We start from the raw sequence: 18,876 nt of genomic DNA, 5'->3' as shown, positions 1-18,876 counted from the left end.
TGGTACAGTGGAACCACAGGAGCTATAGGGTAAGACATCATTATAGGTCAAAAGAACAAGAGAAGATTAGTAGTGGTAGATGTTGCATTTCTTAGGGGAACTGAGGCAGCTATTTGTTTACCTGCTAACAACAACAGAGAGGTCTTTTGTCTAGTTGGGGTAGTTAGCCGAAACACTTTGGAGAATCTCCCAAGATTTATCAAAATGTACAACAACTTCCTATCTGTGGTGATTCACATAAGCAAAAGGAAAACCACCAAAAGGAGCCTAGAATTGCCCATGACTATGAAGTGTTGGGCTAGAAAGGAAAGATCATAGAAATGAAAACTCTGTTTTCCTCACAGTAGTACATCAAAGGCAAGGGATTCAGAAGAGAAAAATGAACTTGGGAACCAAATAGCTGGTGAAAAAGTTCATTTTTGACAATGAAATCAGACTTCTAAACTACAGTTTAAAAATTTCAGAAGGACACGTTCCTGGCCTAGGATGAAGAAAGGCTAAGAGAGGAGAGGTAAGGATGTATTTGCCAGGTGGCTTTCAAATCTAATCAAAAGGGATTTAAACTAAAAAGGATAGTAGAGGGCTGTTCATGTATATTTCCTAAGGAAGATGATACAGAAAATAACTATAAAGAAGAAAGGAAGAATGTCAATTCAAATACCTAGGAGTATACAGGATATAAAGTCCTCAAAAATGGAGCCAGTAAAAACAAAACAAAACAAATAAAAAAAACCATTGTCTCTCCATAAAAACCCAAAGTTTATGCAATAAACAAGAGGTACTAAAGGTCCTAATATCAGAGGGAATATTTGATTCCACAGGTATCACAGAGGTGTGGTGGAATAAAACCCATGACTAGGCCATGGCTCTAGGTGGGCATACCATATTTAAAAGAAATAGTATAGGAAAAAAAACAGGGGGAATGGTAGCATATTAATAAAGTATATTGAGGAACCGGAATAGCGAAGCATGATGTTACCGTCACACTACTATCATATTTAGGTGAAAGCCAATGGAAGGAGAAACAAGTGATTTAATCATTGGCATATACTACGGACTACCTGAACATTAAGACAAAACAAATAAGTAGCTTGGGAAACAATTAAAAAACCTGGCCCAGAAGCTTGGTATAGTAGAAAGGGAGAGTTTCAACCATCCAGATATGTGCAGGAGAGATGGGAGATGCTAAAAAATACCATTGTGAAGACACAAAGCAAAATAATTCCCATGAGGAAAAATACAATTTGTCAAAAGAAACTGATATGCATATGCAGGGAATTCACTAGCCAACTTAAATTTTAAAAAGTACAGAAAATGGATGCAAGGCCAGGTTAACAGAGGATGACTATGAGTGTGGTACCCTCCTGTAAAAATAGTGCCAGGAATTCTAAAGTTCAGAATGAGCTGAGGCTGGGGTGAAGGATGTGGGGAGGGGGAGAGAAATAAGGACAACAAAATGGGAAATGGGTCTGGTGTGTGTATGTGTATTTGTTTGTTTTTTAGGCAATTGGGGTTAAGTGACTTGCCCAGGGTCACACAGCTAGTAAGTGTCAAGTGTTTGGTCTCAGGCCAGATTTGAACTCAGGTCCTCCTGACTTCAGGGCCGGTGCTCTATCCACTGCACCACCTAGCTGCCCCAGTGTATGTGTATTTGTGTATGTGTGTATATGTGTGTGTATGCGTTTATGTTAGCTATATTGGGAGGAAAAAGAGGATGATCAAAGAATAGGATAGGACCTTGGCTTATAGTAGATGTTGTTGTTTAGTCGAGTCTGATTCTTTGTGACCCCATTTGGCGTTTTCTTGATAGAGATACTGGAGTGGTTTGCCATTTTCCTTCTCCAGCTTATTTTACAGATGAGGAAACTGAGGCAAACAGGGTGAAGTGACTTGCCCAGGATCACACATCTAGTAAGTGTCTGAGGCCGGATTTGAACTCAGGAAGACTCATCTTCCTGATTCCAAATCCAGTACTCTATCCACTGTGCCACCTAGCTGCCCCCATGAAATGACAACCAAGAGAAAATAAAACTTTTGGTTTCTTTTTTGGCTTCTATTTTTTCTGCCAAGGAGAATGAATTTTATACTGGAGATGATAGAAGGTAAATTGTTATCAGGGAGCTGATACCTAAGACAAATAAAAGAGCCACTAGCTGCCCTTACTGAATTCAAGTCACCCGACCCAGATGACAACATCCTCCAGCACTGAAAGAACTAGAAGATGTCATTGCTGAATATTCAGTGATATATGAAAGAACATGAAAAATGAGAGAGAGAGAGAGAGAGAGAGAGAGAGAGAGAGAGTGCACAAGCCCAGAGACGGACAAATGTCTCAACTTAAAAAAAAAAAAAGGGGGGGGAAGAGAGGCCCTGAAGTGTGGCCCTGAGATGCCCAGGAAAATTCTAGAATAGATAATTAAAGGGATGGTCGATGAAAACTAGAAAGGGAAATGGTGATTACCAAAAACCAACAAATCAAATCAGACTAACCTCATTTCTTTTTGTTAAAATTATTGCTAGTCGATGAGGGTAATTCTGTAGATATAGTTTGCCTAGATTTTATTGTAGCTTTTGAGAAGGAAGGAAATCAGCATATATGAATAATTATTAGTTATCTTATGTGCCAGACAACCCTAGACAACCACTTGTTGGATATGGTGGAGATTCTTTCGATTTGTAGGTTGGACTCAGTGACCTGTGTGGTCTCTTCCATGATCTGGAATCCAAGGACTTGGTCAGAGACCCAGATCTGCTACTCACAACCTATGTGACATTGAGCAAGTCTCTTACGCTATCTGGACTTTAGTTTCTTCATCTTTAAAATGAGGACATTAGACTGGTAACTTCTGAAGTTCCTTCCAATTTTGAAGCTCAAATTTTAAGTCCTTGCCTGTCCTTTGTTACTGTCCCTCCCTCCTGATGATGATGATGATGATGATGGTGATGATGATGCTCTTATCAACCCCGTCAGGCCAATCTCCTTACAGTTATTCTCAAATAAATACCTTGTTCAAAGGCTTCCCCCCACCCTGAAATGCCTTCTGATCTCTTATTTGTCAATGTATCACTTCTTTTAAGACATAGCTAAAGGTTCACTTTCCTAAAAAAGCCTTCCTTAACTGATTCCATTCTGTACCAACTATTCCATTTCTTTACAATTCATAGACATAATGTACATGTGGTTTGAAAATTGCCATCTGGAATCCACTGATACCGATTATTTTTGGTGTTTGTCATGTCTGCCTAAGAAAATGATAAATTCCTTAGGACCAGTTGTCTTCTACATCTTCATATCCCCCATGGTACCTAGTACAAAGTATTGGGCAGATTTATTGTCATTGCTCAGTTGTGCCCAGCTCTTTGTGACCCCAATTGGGGTTTTCTTAGCAGAGATACTAAAGTGGTTTGCCATTTCTTTCTCCAGCTCATTTTACAGATGAGGAAACTGAGACAAATAGGGTTAAGTGACTTGCTCAGTGACTTACCATAGCTAGTAAGAGTCTAAGACCGGATTTGAACCCAGGAAGAGGCTTGGTGCTCTCGTCACTGCACCACCTCGCTAGGATAGAGAGTACCTCCTTAATAAGTGCTAATCTAGCCTTCTTGTCCTTAGTACTTCTGTGTTCTGAGGATGGCTGGAAACATCTCTCCTGCATGTTGTCCTCCTATGTAGTAATCATGGGATGAGCAGTTTTATTAAGAGATTTAAAACCTTGGCCTCCTCCACACTCATTACTACTCAGAGCTGACCTGGCAAGATGATGAGTTTAACGCACAGACCAGTCAACAAACGATGGCTCCATTTGCCACTTGTGAAAGTTTTCAAGGCACACAGATGGTTCCTATTCATGGGACCTGAGTGTACTCAAAGCACCTAATATAGTCAAAAGTCTCTTTATTGCAGCAGATTTTACCTCTGGTCTGTTCCATCCTCCTCTACCCCTGTCCAAAACAACAACAAAAAAAAGGCATCTAAAATAGACTAGTGATGATGCTGAAGCAAACTTTACACAGTAGCTTTTGATCATTTATTCACCCAGCTGTGTTAGAAGATTTCAACCTAGAGTCTGCAGATATGGTGCTAGACTTGAAGTCAGGAAGCCTTGGGTTCAAATCCCACCTTTAACCCTTATTCACTGTGTGACCATGGATAAGTCACTTAATTTCTCTGAGCCTCCAGTTTCTCATCTACAAAATGGGATTAACAATACCTATAGTAACTTTCTCAAATGAGGTTCAAACTAGATAATGGACATCAAGTGCTTTGTACATAGCTGCCTGGGGCAGCTAGGTGGTGCCATAGTACAAAGAGTGCTGTGCCTGGAGTCACAAAGAACTGAGTTCAAATCTAACCTCTGACACTTACTAGTTGTGTGACCCAGGGCAAGTCACTTAAGCTGTTTGCCTCAGTTTCCTCATCTGTAAAATGGGAAAGATAATAATAATACCTACCTCTCAAAGTTGTTGTGAGGATCAAATGAGATAATAACTGTAAAGCACTTAGTCCAGTGCCCGGCACATAGTAAGTACTGTGTAAATGTTAGCTATTACTTGTACAATGCTACATAATTCTCAGTTATTATTATAGATGAGAAAACTGAGGCCCACCAGAGATGTGAAGTCACCCAAAATCATGCAGGGATCTTCAAGCCCACTCTGCTTCTGCATCAACTTCACTTCAGTTGCCAACTTAATGTCCTGATAAGGAATGGGCAGAGGGCAGCTAGGCGGTGCTAGAGGTAGGAAGACTCATCTTCCTGAGTTCAAATCTGGCCTCAGACACTTACTAGCTGTGTGACCCTGGGCAAATCACTTAACCCTGTTTGCCTCAGTTTCTCATCTGTAAAAAGAGCTGGAGAAGGAAATGGCAAACCACTTTCGTATCTCTGCCAAAAAAAAACCCCAAAATGAGGTCATGAAAGAGTTGGACTCAACTGAAACGACAGAACAACAAAACAACAAGAAGATCCCAGCTCTGTTATTTGCTACTGAGGTTCTGATTATGGTAGAGCTCTAATTTTTCTTGAAGAAAAATTCCATAAAGTATAGCAAGAAAATAATTGAATCCTAAGTTTCTTCCTTTGTAAACGAGAACAATATTGGATTATATTCCTCATAGTGTTGTTATGAGAAATGTACTTCATAGCCTATAAATTACTATCTATGTGGGCTATTATTATTTTTGATATTATATTATTTATTTATAATAATAATAATAATTACTATTATTTTCCACCATCTAGGGCAGGGCTTCTTAATCTGATGCCCATAGAACCCAACCGAAAACCAGGGGGTCTATGGATGGATTTCAGGGGTTCTGTAAACTTGAATGGGGAAAAATCATATCTTTATTTCAGCATAATTGGTTTGTTATTTTAAGTACATAAAAACATTATTGTGAGAAGGGCTCTATATAAAAACTTCCCCAGACTGACAAAAGGGTACATGACACACACACAAAGGTTAAGAACCTCTGGGGTTCAGAAGAACAGAGTAGAAATCACCATTAACCTCTCTGGGCTTTCACGTATCTATAAAATGAGGGATTTGGCCTCTATCAACTGTTAGGCCCCTGTCATATCTACGGTTCTAATGCACTGGTCAGCCACTGAATGTCTGATACAAACCTAACCTAAGAGGATGATTTGTATCTAAGGACTCTATATCCTCATGCCTCATGGGTCTAGATGCTTCTCAACCTTCTGGGAGAAAAAAAAAGAAGACCTTTGGATGCTTCTACTGGACAGCCAATGCAGGTTAATTCAACAAATATTTACTGCCTATGGTATGCTCATCACTCCACTAGGTGCTGTGAGTGATTCAAGAGTAGAAAGCTTAATTTCCCTTACCGAGCCTGAAATCAAAATGACAAGATAAGATAGTGTACATGAAAGAACCTTATGTTAGATTGTTAGGGATTATAGGTGCTACAAGAGTTCATAAAAGGGGAAGGTCATGTAGGCTAAGATATTTTTAGGAAGCTTCATGAAGGAGGTATGACTTGTATACACACTCAGTATATGGGTTGAATTGGGCCTGTTTGATAAACTCTTGTATCCCCATATAGCTCTCAACACAGGAACTGGCCAGAGAAGGTGCCCTTACAAAAAATAATTCTGGGATTGAAAGAAAACATTTTTACTGGTATCACTGCTTCTCACTTCCTCACGTTCTCCTAGATACATAAGGGAAATTTATGTCTTTTCTTTTTTTTTAATTTAGAGGCATCTTTCTCCAGTGCTTCTAAATATTGCACAGGGCTGGCTAACTTACCAAGGTCATTATTATTCATCATGGCGTTAGAAGCCCGGAGCCGAGGGCCTTGCTGTGTAAAGTGATATCCAAATTTTAAAAGAGTTGTATTTTGTTCCAACATGCTCACAATCTCCATTTCCACCTTGTTTCCCAGGGGCTGGCTCTTTGAGAAAAAAGAAAAAAGCAAGAATTGTATGAGAATCAAGCACCTCCCATTTGGTTCCCTGACCCAAGCTATACTATAAGCACCCCCTTTCTCAAATGAACAGTATCAACAGGCCAAAAGTTATCCCAACAAAGGTGAGTGAGGAGAACAGACAAAGGAAGCTAGATGTTCTGCTCTCTGCTACATAGGAACCAATTAGAAACTGAACAGTGGAAGATAAGAGAGCCAAATAAATCTGACCTGACTCTGAAATTTGAGGCTTTCTTTGACATAAACAGAAATATAGTCAGTAAGTCATTCAAAGAGGCTCCTCTGGAATGATACTTTTCCTAATGGTCTGGTGTCAAATGAAATTTCTCAAGATGCTAGATCAGGGTAGATTTCAGTAGATTTGTGTGTAGGAAAAAAATTACTTCTTTATTGTCACTACCCTTTGGCTTCTTTTGTAATCCTGTGTACTTTATTTTATACATTTAAAAATATTATTCTGAGAAATCCATAGGCAACAACAAATGACTAATGGGGTCCATGCCCCTTGACATAGATAATCTGAGAGTTAAGACCTACTTTAAAGTATTGTGAGTTCACCTATATTCCTTGTGAGTTAAGATGCTGCAAGTATAGAGAAGAAACCAACAAAAGTTTATACTCAGTAAAACCTACTCTAGTGCCGTTTATCAGTACCATTGATGAGGACCCTCAAAGCATCTATAACAGCAAAGGCCAGTCCACAGAATGATGTATATCTAGATCACTGAAAGCCTTTAATGTGTCATAAAACTGGACACTGGACTGTGCTGGCTTGGCAGACAATGCATGTTTCCCATTAGTCTGGGAAGGGACTGAGAGCCCCATTATTAGCTAGGAAATGTGGCACCCCTCTCTGCATCGTTATCTCAGAAATGTCCCAGCCACTCCCAGGAATGTTCTATTCAGGAAAGCTAATGTTACATTAAAAGGGGAGCTGACCGTTAAAAAAAAATCCTACACCTTCCCCCTTCCCATCATGTGACGATCACATTGAAGGTGGGATGGCATAGTTAGGGCTTGAGTGTCAAGTAAGAACTGAGAGAGAAGCAAAGAAGCTTGCTTAAGGAAGAAATTGATCAAGAAGAAATTTCATTCAATAGATTCCTAACATTCAAAACAAACTTGCACATAGAATTGAGTTTTTACCTATAATCCTTCCCTGACTTGGAGGCTTCCCTGACATATGTTGAATCAAAGTTGGAGTTTGTTTTATAATTCTGGAAATTTCAATTAGAGATCTTTTTCCCATCCAGGTATCCAGACAGATGTAGATGACTTGTTCTTGACCCTATCCTACACATATAATATACCAAGGAAGGAAAAAAAAAGAATGGAGCACTTTTTCATGCCCTCTTCCTTTTCTAGCCTCCAGATAAGAAATTTAGATAAGTATGTCACCCCTCAGATCCCCCTGGGGAATCTCATTGTAGTCATTCTTTATACTTTGTATCCCCAAATCACCCATGAAAGCAAGGGTCTTAAAAATCCTACTCATTTTGTTGTATAACAGATAATGGGAGCCTCAGAAAGAAGTGACCACATCATCTTATACTTTGTAAAAGGAGATGGAAGTTTAGCATGGTCTGTCACACATTCTAGAGTTAAGAAAAGCAGATTTATAATGGTTTGGAAAAAAGACAGTTAGGACCCTAAAGGCTAAAATTCTACAGAGGAGGCCAACTTAAGAGAATGGAAAACTTTCAAGAATGAATACAGAAGATCCAAACAAAAATTCCATTCAGGGAAAAAAAGGGTGTTATCTGCTGACAGAGACCAATGTGAATACACAGACAATTGGTTGACCAATTTAGATTTTTTTTTAAAAAAACACATATATAGGGGCAGCTAGGTGGCGCAGTGGATAGAGCACTAGCCCTGGAGTCAGGAGGACCCGAGTTCAAATCAGGTCTCAGACCAGATACTTGACACTTATTAGCTATGTGACCCTGGGCAAGTTACTTAACCCCAATTGCCTTGGCAAAAACAAAAACAAATAAAAAAATAAAAACACATATATAGAAGGTGGAAACAAGACCAGATAATGGAATATGAATACAAAAACATCACATTGTCCTGCAGAAGGAGTGCCAGCAATCTTCGGCCACATAATGAGAAGGTGGGAGTCATCAGAAAAGACCCTGATGTTGAGAAAGATTGAAGGCAAAAGGAAAAGAGAATAGCAGAGGATGAGAGTAATAGATAGTGTCATGGAAACAAAGAACATGAATTTGGATAGACTTTGGGAAAAGTGGAGGATAGAAGGGCCTTGAGTGCTATGGTCCATCAGGTCTCAAAGAGTTGGACACAACTGAATGACTGAACAACCAAAAAGCCAGTAATGAATGCTAAGGACAACAGAAAGTGCTTTTTAAGCTAAGTAAAAAAGAAAAGGAAGAAAGAAGGAATAAGACTGCTATTTGGGACAGTCCTTCCTTGGTACACTTCCTACATTGACCTTTTGTAGAGTTTGATGTCATCAACCATTACCTCCTCCTAGAAATTTTCTCCTTCTTTAGTTTACCTGGCACTACTCTCTCCTGGTTCTTTTTCTACTTTTCTGATCCTTCTCAGTTTTGTTCGCTAGGTCATCATCTGTTTCTAACCCCAATCACCTGTTGTCCCTTGAGCATAGGCATCCCCCAAGGCCCTGTGCTTTCCTCTTTTCTCTCTACAAACTCTTTCAGTGGCCTCACTATCTCCCATCAATTCATTACCTTCAAATGACTCCCAGATCCATGTCTCCAGCCCTTATTTTGTTCATGAACTCCATGTCTAAACCCCAACTGCCTGTTGTCTCTAGATGTCCTATCAGCATCACAAGCTCAACATTTCCAAAATGGAACCAATTTAACTTCTTTTTATCCCTGCCTGGAACTCCTTCCTCCAACAAAGCTTCCCATTGAAGGTATCACTGTCCTTTTCAGTTATCCATGTTCAAAACTGTGGAGTTGTCCTTGACTCTTCTTTCTCCCTGGCTTCCCACAGCCAATCAGTTGATAGGTCTTGTCTGTCTCTACACCTTGGTTTATGTGCATACCATTCTTTTCCCTTTGGCCTCTCACATGGCAAAACTTTAGTGAAAGTTCTTATCACCTCTTCACTGTATTAGTAAACTGCTTCCTAATTGGTTTGCATCGTTCACACTGTTTCCAAAATAACATTCTTTAGGTACAAATCTGACCCTATCATTCCTCCACTCAAAAATCTCCAAGGGCTCCCTATTGCCTCTAAAACAAAATACTAACTCCTCAGTCTAGTATTTAAATCCATACAAAGTCTGGCTCCTAGCTACCTACTTCTCCCTGGCTCCTTTCCAGACTTGTTGTTGTTGTTGTTGCTATTGTTGTTCCACATACTCAGTATTCCAAGCCAACTCATTCTATTAACTGTTCCCCAAATTCAGCATTTTACCAACCATCTCCATTCCTTTGCATAGTCAGTGCACCATGTCTGAAATTTAATCTTTCCACACTTTGACCCATTAGAATACTCAGCTTAGCTCAGATGCAACCTCCTATGTGAAATCTTCCTTGACTGATCTCATCCCACCCAGTTGTTAGTACTCTCTCCATCCTAAAATCTTCTTTGTTTACATATCTGTGGATGTGCAAACACCAGTGGAATGTAAGAAACTGCCTTCTTTTTTTTGTCTTGGTAGTCATAGAATATAAACACAGTGCCTTGCACACAGTAGTCACTTAATAAATGTTTGTTGTATTGAATCATGTGCAAGAGTAGAGGAAGACATATGTCCTCTAGATTTTCAAAAAAACAAAAGTTTGGTTTCAAACTATAGGCAAGTTGCCTTGACTTTGATTCTTGGCCAAATTCAAGAAGAAGTTATTAAAGGAATATCTTGTGAGCACTGAGAAATGAAAGTGGTGATCATTAAGAGTCAACATGGCTTTACCAAGAATAGATCCTATCAGACTAACTGTATTTCATTTTTTTGACAGGGTTATTGTATCAGGAATGCTTTGGATACAATTTACCTAGAGTTCAGCAAGCATTTAGCAAAGTCTCTCATGCCACCTTCATGAATAAAATAGAGAGATGTGGGATACATAGAGTACAATAAGGTAAATTGAGAAGTGGTAGAACTCAGTGAATTCACTAAGTACACAACAAGGAATATTCACTGAAAAGAGGTCTCTCATGTGATCTGTCCTTGGCCCCGTGCTATTTAACAATTTTATCAATGACATGAATTAAAGCATTCGTGGTATGATTATGAAACCTGCAAATGAGGGAGCTGGAAGAGAAAAATGATGTATTTTAGGATCCAAAATGATCCAAAATGGGTCCAAAATGAGTTTGACAGCCCAGAATAATGGGTCAAATAAGGGTGAATGCACTACATGAAGTTCCAAATAAATTAACTTCACAACTACAAAATGGGAGAAGTTTGGTAAGCAATAATGTGTGGGGAAAAGATAGTGGGTTTTAATAGACTGCAAACTCAAGTATCAAAAGTGTAGCATGGAAATCAGGAAAGTGATCTTGGGTTACATTAAGAGAGGCATGGCTTCCATAGCCCCACTGCACTATGTATGCCCTGGTCAGACCATATCTAGGGTACTGTGTTTCATTATAGGTACCACTTTGGGGAAGAACATTGGCAAGCAGGTACATATCCAGAAGAGGGCAACTCTAATATTGAGTGGTCCTGAGTCCGTACTTTTGAGAGTAAGATGAAGAAACTATGGCTGCTTTGCCTAAGTAAAAGAAACTTAGGTGGGGGGTACAAGACTTCTCTCCAAGTATTTAAAAGTGTGTCATTTCAAAGAGGAATTAACTAAAAACAATTGATGGATGTTGCAGAAATGTAGATTTAAGCTCCATGGAAGGAAGAAATTATCATGGGCTGTGTTTGGAGGTAGTATAATTTCCCTGTCACTGCAGGCATCCAAGTAGAATCTTAATGGCCAATCATTAGAGATAACCTAGTAATGTTTCAAATACCTCTTTTTATTGACTGCCCATTTTTTTCATGGTTATGCTCAGGTTTGTATTCTAGGTAACTTTGGGTTACATCTTGAGCTCTGTTGCCCTTTGAAATACATTACTACATTCCCTCCTGCAGCTTAATGGAATTATTAAATTTAATGACTATGTGTTTAGGAAGTTGAAGCATAGGTCTTTTTCTGGAGGTGATCTATAGATTCTTTTGATTGGCACTTTGTTTTCTATGTTGTTGTTGTCTGTCCCCAGTGACATCAGGAGAGTGATGTCTTGACTTGCAAGTGAATTGGATTTAAGTGAGGCAGGGCTGTGCAAAGTCATCAGCCTCACTCTCTCCTCCAGAGTCATCTGGGTACAGTGGCAAGACATTGGTCAGGACAACTGGTGAAGGCCTGGGATGCAGTGGGGAATGTTGGTCTTTTAAGCTAAGGTCTTTCCCAGGTCTCAGTTTGTCTGAGGTAACATCCCTTCAGTGATTAAAGGTAAAAATTGAGGCAAAAGGTGGCCTAATTTGCCTTCACAAAAGATTTAATCTGGATGGAAAAGACCCTCAGAGTTTCTGGCCAGAACAGAAACAATTGCTATTTACATTCACTCTGAGCCATCAAAACCCAAACAATAAGCAAGTGAGGCTTGGGCTGAGACTTATTATTGGCCAATCAGTGAGAACCAGAGTGATTTAGGTTTAAAGGCATAGGTAAGTAGCTATTTGAACCCCAATGGGGTTTATCAAAGCCTGGTTTTTCAGAGCTATATTTTAAGAAATCATAAATGAAAACTACACAAGACAAAAGAGTTAATTGTCCCAGTGTTTTGGGGGGAAAAAAACAATGATGGAATAAATAAGTAGGGAAGAAAAAAATCTAGCCTCCCAACTCCAAGGTATCTTACAAAGTAGAAGCAATCAAGATTTACATTCCTTTGCACAGAGCACCCTCTTCTACGGGTATGACTCCCCACATGTCCAGAATGAAGAAAGGAAGGAAGGAAGGAGAGAGAGAAAGGGAGTGAGGGAGGGAGAGAGGCAGGCAGGCAGGAAAGATCATAATAAACTTTTACATTTATTTAATCTATTAAGTTTTCCTTGCCAAGTTCCTTGATCACTTTTTACTATACTCTAATGTAATGGAAAACTTACATGGTCAATTCTCCTGTAATTCCATGCAGGAGACCCAAAGGATCATGGAACAATAAAGAAAAGAGGAAGATAAGGTAGTCGGCCATCAGTCAAGGTCCTTGACCTGCATTGATACTGCAGCCCAACAAAAGAGCTTCGAGGCCAGTGCTAGACTGGTATGAATCTCTAACAAGGAGATGAGCTGGCTAGAAGAGACATACCACCATGTGCTTTCCTCAGTTCTTCTTTTCCTTAGCTCTGCCCTTCTTCAGGCCTGACCTCCTGCAGTGCATATCAAGTTTCACCTAACTCCATGTGGATGTGACACTCTCCAGGCACCCCTTTTGGGACATCTGTTCAGCACAATCCCAATGCCCATTCCCACAACTGCTGGTGAATTCTGACACATTCTTCCTTCCATCTGTTCTCCCACTCATGCCTCTGAAAGAATAGCTCAGAACAGAGGGGAGTGTTAGAGGGAGAAGAATGGCTGATGAAATTATATAGCAGAGGAATCAGACTATCCCAGATGCCTCTTTGAAGGATAATGAAGATAAAAGACCTCTTGGCACTAATGAAAAAGTAAGCTCCCCAACCACAAAGAATAACAACAATAATAACTAACATTTGAATAGCACCTACTATGGGCCGGGCACTGTGCTAAGAGCTTTATAATTAAAGAAAAAATTGCTTAGGGTAAGAAAGAATCATATCTGAGAGTCAAGATATAATCCATACCTTTCAAGGAGTGTGAAAAAGAAAAGAATGAAAGAAAAACAGATTGACAAGACCAAAACAGGTCGGACTAAATGTTATCCTAGAATTAAAGCATTCAAAAAAATAACCTGAGAGGCAGCCCGGTAGACGGGGTAGAACCCATGGAGTAAAGAAATCTGGGGTGCTTCCTCATACATACTAGCTAAGGAACAAAGGACAAGTCATTTTATCTTTCCCTGTTTCTAGGCAACTCTCAAAGGCTCTAAATTGCAAAGGAGTTGCCAACATGCATTGGTGAAAAGAATTCCCATACCAGAAGTTTCCTATATCAATGAAAGCATTGGTTCAAAGCTAAATATATAAATAAGCAAGTAAATAAATAAAGAATGAACGAATAGATTGATAGATAGAAATAACCAGAGATTAATATTTCAGCCAGCAATCCCACAGGAAACTAAAACCAAAAAAAAGGCACAGAAAGTAGGGGAATTAGCAAACACTGGGAAGTACTGGCGATGCGAAGACAGGGAAAACTGTCTTCTAAGCAACTAGCTATCTACAGAATTGTGGGAAGTCATTTAACTCCCTGGGTCTCAGTCTCCTTATTTGTAAAATGGTTCCTAAGGGCCTGACTAGCTCTGAAATTCAGAAGAAAAGAGCTGATGCTCCTCTTACCTGGTTGTCAATTTTTAGTTCCATCAATGAAGTGTTGTGCTGAAGGGCTTCCACCAGGGACAGGATACCAGATCCAGAAATGAAGTTTGATTCCACATTAAGGCTCTTCAATACAGGGTTAACCTTCAGCATTTCAGCTAGTGCCTTCAGTCAGAAAAGAGAAATGATGCGCATTGAGTCACATCAGTTACCTTAACAAAGCCCTGAAAGCCGCTCTCAATAATCCTAAAAATTGGAACACATTTTGCAAGTAGTATGGCTTGTTAGCACAAAAATGCTGAGGAACAGAGTCTAAAATGCCTACATGAAGCCTGATTTCTCTTAAGCCTTGTCCCTGCTGTGTTCCAGATGAGATGAATTTCACAGAAGAATTTTCTTATGCTGAGTATTGGGGAGAAGGAAGGGGAGTGCTTGTTTTATCTGTTTTTCTTTAAAGCCTTAGCTCTTAGCACAACGCCTGGCATGTAGTGCTTAATAAATATTTGTCAACTGCTTGACTGGTTCTATTTTATTTTTTAACAGGGAAGAAATGAGAGTGGGGAACATATGTTTTCTCCCCTGTTTTCCACTGGGTAAAACACCAGGGGAGAAAGCAAAGCTGCTGACCAGGAGTAGTAAAAACCTAGGTCACAGTCAGAGCATTCAGAGGGATTGGGCCTGTTAGTTATTGAGATGATAATCAGTAGGCTCTAGGAAAATGAAATAATTAGTAACTGGTTGAAGTAAAGTTTCATTGGGTAAGAAACCCTCAGGCAGAAAATATAACTTTCAGAAATAACAAGCACCAATCCAAATCAATGATTTCTCACTGTTGGAAATGGCAGGTTCCCTTAAATTGGCATGCCCTGTGTAAGACAAACAGCTCCCTAGCTCTGTCAATGCTGGCAGAATTGGTGTTCCTTTTGAAAATCTAGCCTAAGATTGGTTATATTTGCTTGCTATCTTTTTTTGTTTTTGTTTTTGGTTAGGCTTTAGAGGTTATGTGACTTGCCCAGAGTCACATAGCTAGTGAGTGTTACATGTCTGAGGCTTGAACAGAGGTCCTCCTGACTCCAGGGCCAGTGCTCTCTCCACCGTGCCATCTAGCTGCCCCCCCCCCCCTTACTATCCTTCTTTAAGAAAAGTAGCAAATTTTGATCCAGCAATAGCACTTCTAGGGCTATATCCCAAAGAGATCATACAAATGGGAAAAGGACCCACATGTACAAAAATATTTATAGTAGTTGTTTTTGTGGCGGCAAAGAATTGGAAATTGAGAGGATTCCCATCAATTGGGGAATGGCTGAGCAAGTTGTGATATATAAATGTAATGGAATACTATTGTGCTATAAGAAATGATGAACAGGCTGACTTTAGAAAAACGTGGTCTGATGCTGAGTGAAATGAGCAGAACCAAGAGAACGTTGTTGTTGTACAACAGCCATGTTGTGTGATGACTAATATTGATAAACAGTAATACAAGGATATAAGACATCTCCAAAGGCCTTGTGATGGAAAATGCTATCCACATCCAAAGAAAGAAATATGGAGTTTGAATACAGATCAAAGCACACTATTTGTTATTTTTTTTCGACTGTTGAGTCTTGTTTCCTCTTTCTGGTGGTTCCTCCTATTGGTTCTATAATTCTTACTTACAACATTACTAATGTGAAAATATGTTTAATAGGAATGTATATGTATAGCCTATATCAGATTGTGCACAATCTTGGGAAAGGTGGTGGGGAGGAAGGGAGAGAAAAATTTTAAACTTAAAAGCATATGGAAGTGATTACTGATAAATCAAAATAAATTAATTAAAAAAAAAGAAAAGTAGCAAATAAAAGTAAGATCAACCCACCAGTGAAAATATTTCATCTTATCAACTTTGGTAGACTTAGCTCTTCTCAGAAATACAACGAGCTAAGACAATTCCAAAAGTCTCTTGATGGAAAATGCTATCCACACGCAAAAAAAGAACTATGGAGTCTGAATGCAGATCAAAGCATACTATTTTCTCTTTTTTTTTCTTTCTCATGGTTTTTCCCTTTTGTTCTGATTCTTCTTTCACAACGTAAGTAAATGTGGAAATATGTTTAATATGATTGTACATGTATAGCCTATATCAGATTACATGCTGTCTTGGGGAAGGGGGAAAGGGAAAGATAGGAAAAAAATTGAAACTCAAAAATCTTATAAAAGTTAATGTTGAAAACTAAGAATAAATAAATACATTTTTTAAAAAGAAAGAAAATATTTCACCACTAAAATTCTAGTTTTTTTCTAGGAACCAGCCAGGCCTATACACCTCCAAGTGGAAATATGCAACATATCCAATGTTCATATTAGCATAGCCACCCAGTTTGGAGAACTCATCCCCAAACCCACCTTTCCCTCAATTACATGAGCAATTCAGAACCACTGGATGGCAGAGCTGGAAGGGGCCCCAGAGGCCATCTAGTTAAACCTGAACCAAAAACAAGAATCCCTTTTACAGTTTCTTTAACAAGTGGTCCTACAAACTATGTTGAAAGGCCTCCAATCAAAGTATGAGTTCTTTGTCAATTACTTTTATAATTCCAATGCACCTCCCTTGGATACAGTGATTGCTGTGTCTATCCCTCATTATTATTTGAGGGTGGATTCCTATATTACTATTCTAATAGGACCTTAAGCTACTTAGCATTTATATAGCACTTTACAATTTGTAAAATGCTTTTCAAATATTATCTCATTTGATTTGCATACCTACCCTGAAATGGAGGCGCTCATACGATACTCATTTTACAGATGAGCAAATTGAGGTAGACAGAGATTAAGTGGCTGTGGCAGGGTCCCACAGCCAGTAAGTATTCGAGGCCAGATTTGAAATCAGTTCTTCCCAATTCCCAGGCCCAGCACTCTATCCACTGTGCCACGTAGCTGCCCTGAGAGATCAGTTAGTTCCTGACTATGTCTCCAAAGAGATATTATAAGACATCCATCTCCTAAGACTGCAGCCAGTGTATATCACCAGCATAAGTTGAAACTGGACCAAAGGCTCCCTTCCTACTACCCAAAATGATTCCCATCCCTTTTCCAACATCTTGAAGTCAGTTGAGGTCTGGTCAATGAATATTAAGACTAATCCCAGGCAATGAATGACCCCCGTTGGCCTAAGGGTTTCTGTTCATTAGTTAACAGGCTAATGGTACCTACATATGCGACGGGATCATTACTTCTTGTTCCTACAATGCTGAATTTCTTCACATAAGTATTTTCTTTCAGTGCTTCTGCATATGCCTTTAGAGTCGGTATGGGAATGTTCTGTGGGGAGAAACCCATGAGATATATTGAAGCTCAGGGAGAGCAGGGACCGTTAAGTAGATATCCTGCAGAGCACTCAACCAGCACTCATCACAGACACTCAAGAACTACGAAATCACCACCATCACCCTCTTCCCCCCAAATAAATAGGGGCTTCCTTTCAACAGGCTAGCAGCCTTACCAAGGAGAGTGAAATTTGGTCAGAAACTTCTGGAAAAAAAATTGTCGTTATTCAGTCGTTTTAGTTGTGTCTGACTCTTCATGACCCCATTTGAGGTTTTCTTGGCAAAGATACTGGAGTGGTTTGCCATTTCCTTCTCCTGCTCATTTTACAGATAAGGAAACTGAGGCAAACTAGTTTAAGTGACTTGCCCAGGGTCACACAGCTAGTGTCTAAGACCAGATTTGAACTAAGGTCTTCCAGCACTCTATCCTCTGAACCACCTACCTGCCCTAACAGACTCTCTCAAATACATGAAACTAAGGGAATTAAAAACCAAGGGGAAAGAGTGAATAGTTGATATTACAGGTTCAAAACCTCTCCTTAGCTGCCTATTAATGCACTTATTTCAGCAGCATATATACATTAATAACCTGGAGAAGGTGAAATGTGGGATTCATATTTATCTAAGTATCTATATATTTATTCTTCATATATTTATATGTGTATTGCCTTTCCCTTTAAAATATAAGTTCCTTGTGAATAGGGTCAATTTTATTCATTGTATTTTTATCCCTAACATCTGGTACAGTGCCTGGCATATAGTAGACCCTTAATGATACTTACAGATTGATTAAATTGATCTGGCAATAATAGCTAATTAGCTAATAGCTAATGAACATATGCATCTAGGTGACTACTAGTGGATAGAGCACCAGGCCTAGAATCAGGAAAACCTGAGTTCAAATCCAGCCTCAGATACTTATTAGCTGTGTAACCCTGGGCAAGTCACTTAACTCCATTTGCCTCAGTTCCTCATCTGTAAAAAATGAGCTGGAGAAGGAAATGACAAACCACTCCATTTTCTTTGCCAAGAAAACCCCAAATGGGACCACAAAGAGTGAGACACAACTGAAACGACTCAACAACAACAATAAACATTTATATAGGGCTTGCTATGTGCCAGGCATTGTGCTAAGCATGTTTTACAAATATCTCATTTGATTATCACAACAACCCTGAGAGATAAGTGCTATTTATATTCCCATTTTACTGATGAAGAAACTGAGGCAAATGGCAGTTAAGTGACTTGCCTAGGGTCACTAGTAAGTTTCTGAGGCCCAATTTGAACTCAGGTCTTCCTGACTCTAGGCCCAGTGCTCTAACCACTGCATTATCAGCTGCCCAACCTTTGGCAAGAGGTTACATATTTCCGGCTCCACATGATTCATACAATTTTTCTGTGTGAATATGCCCCTAGCACCCATCTGTTAAAATGCATAACAATTCAACAACACTAGATCGGACTAAAATTTTTTAAAGTTTTTCTTGCCTAAGAATATAATTCTAATTCTTCACTGGGGGCCATGTACAGTGGAAAAAAAGAGAATTCTGGCCATCACAGAGCCTGACATTTCCAATCTAGCTGTTTATCATTGTTAGTAACCACACCAAAGGGGAAAGAAAAGAAAGGAGAAAAGAGAAATATCAAGCACCAGCCCAGAATGAATT

General features: G+C 39.3%; 1 protein-coding gene across 2 annotated transcripts in view; it reads right to left on the bottom strand.

Moving 5' to 3' along the window:
* TMOD1 (tropomodulin 1) overlaps window positions 1-18,876 on the bottom strand; it is a 136,200-nt gene that overhangs the window by 9,870 nt on the left and 107,454 nt on the right. For both annotated transcript variants that reach the window (XM_027859020.1, XM_027859021.1), the window contains exons 7-9: window positions 17,097-17,204; window positions 13,923-14,066; window positions 6,274-6,418 (exon numbers count right to left, since the gene is read on the bottom strand). In XM_027859020.1, the coding sequence (XP_027714821.1) occupies window positions 6,274-6,418; window positions 13,923-14,066; window positions 17,097-17,204 (397 nt within the window). The remainder of the gene's footprint in view (window positions 1-6,273; window positions 6,419-13,922; window positions 14,067-17,096; window positions 17,205-18,876) is intronic.

This window comes from Vombatus ursinus, unplaced genomic scaffold (genome assembly GCF_900497805.2).
Source record: "Vombatus ursinus unplaced genomic scaffold, bare-nosed wombat genome assembly UNPS02014158.1, whole genome shotgun sequence".
Taxonomy (NCBI): domain Eukaryota; kingdom Metazoa; phylum Chordata; class Mammalia; order Diprotodontia; family Vombatidae; genus Vombatus; species Vombatus ursinus.
The sequence above is the reverse complement of the archived record's forward strand: the minus strand, read 5'-3'. Positions and strand labels throughout refer to the sequence as shown.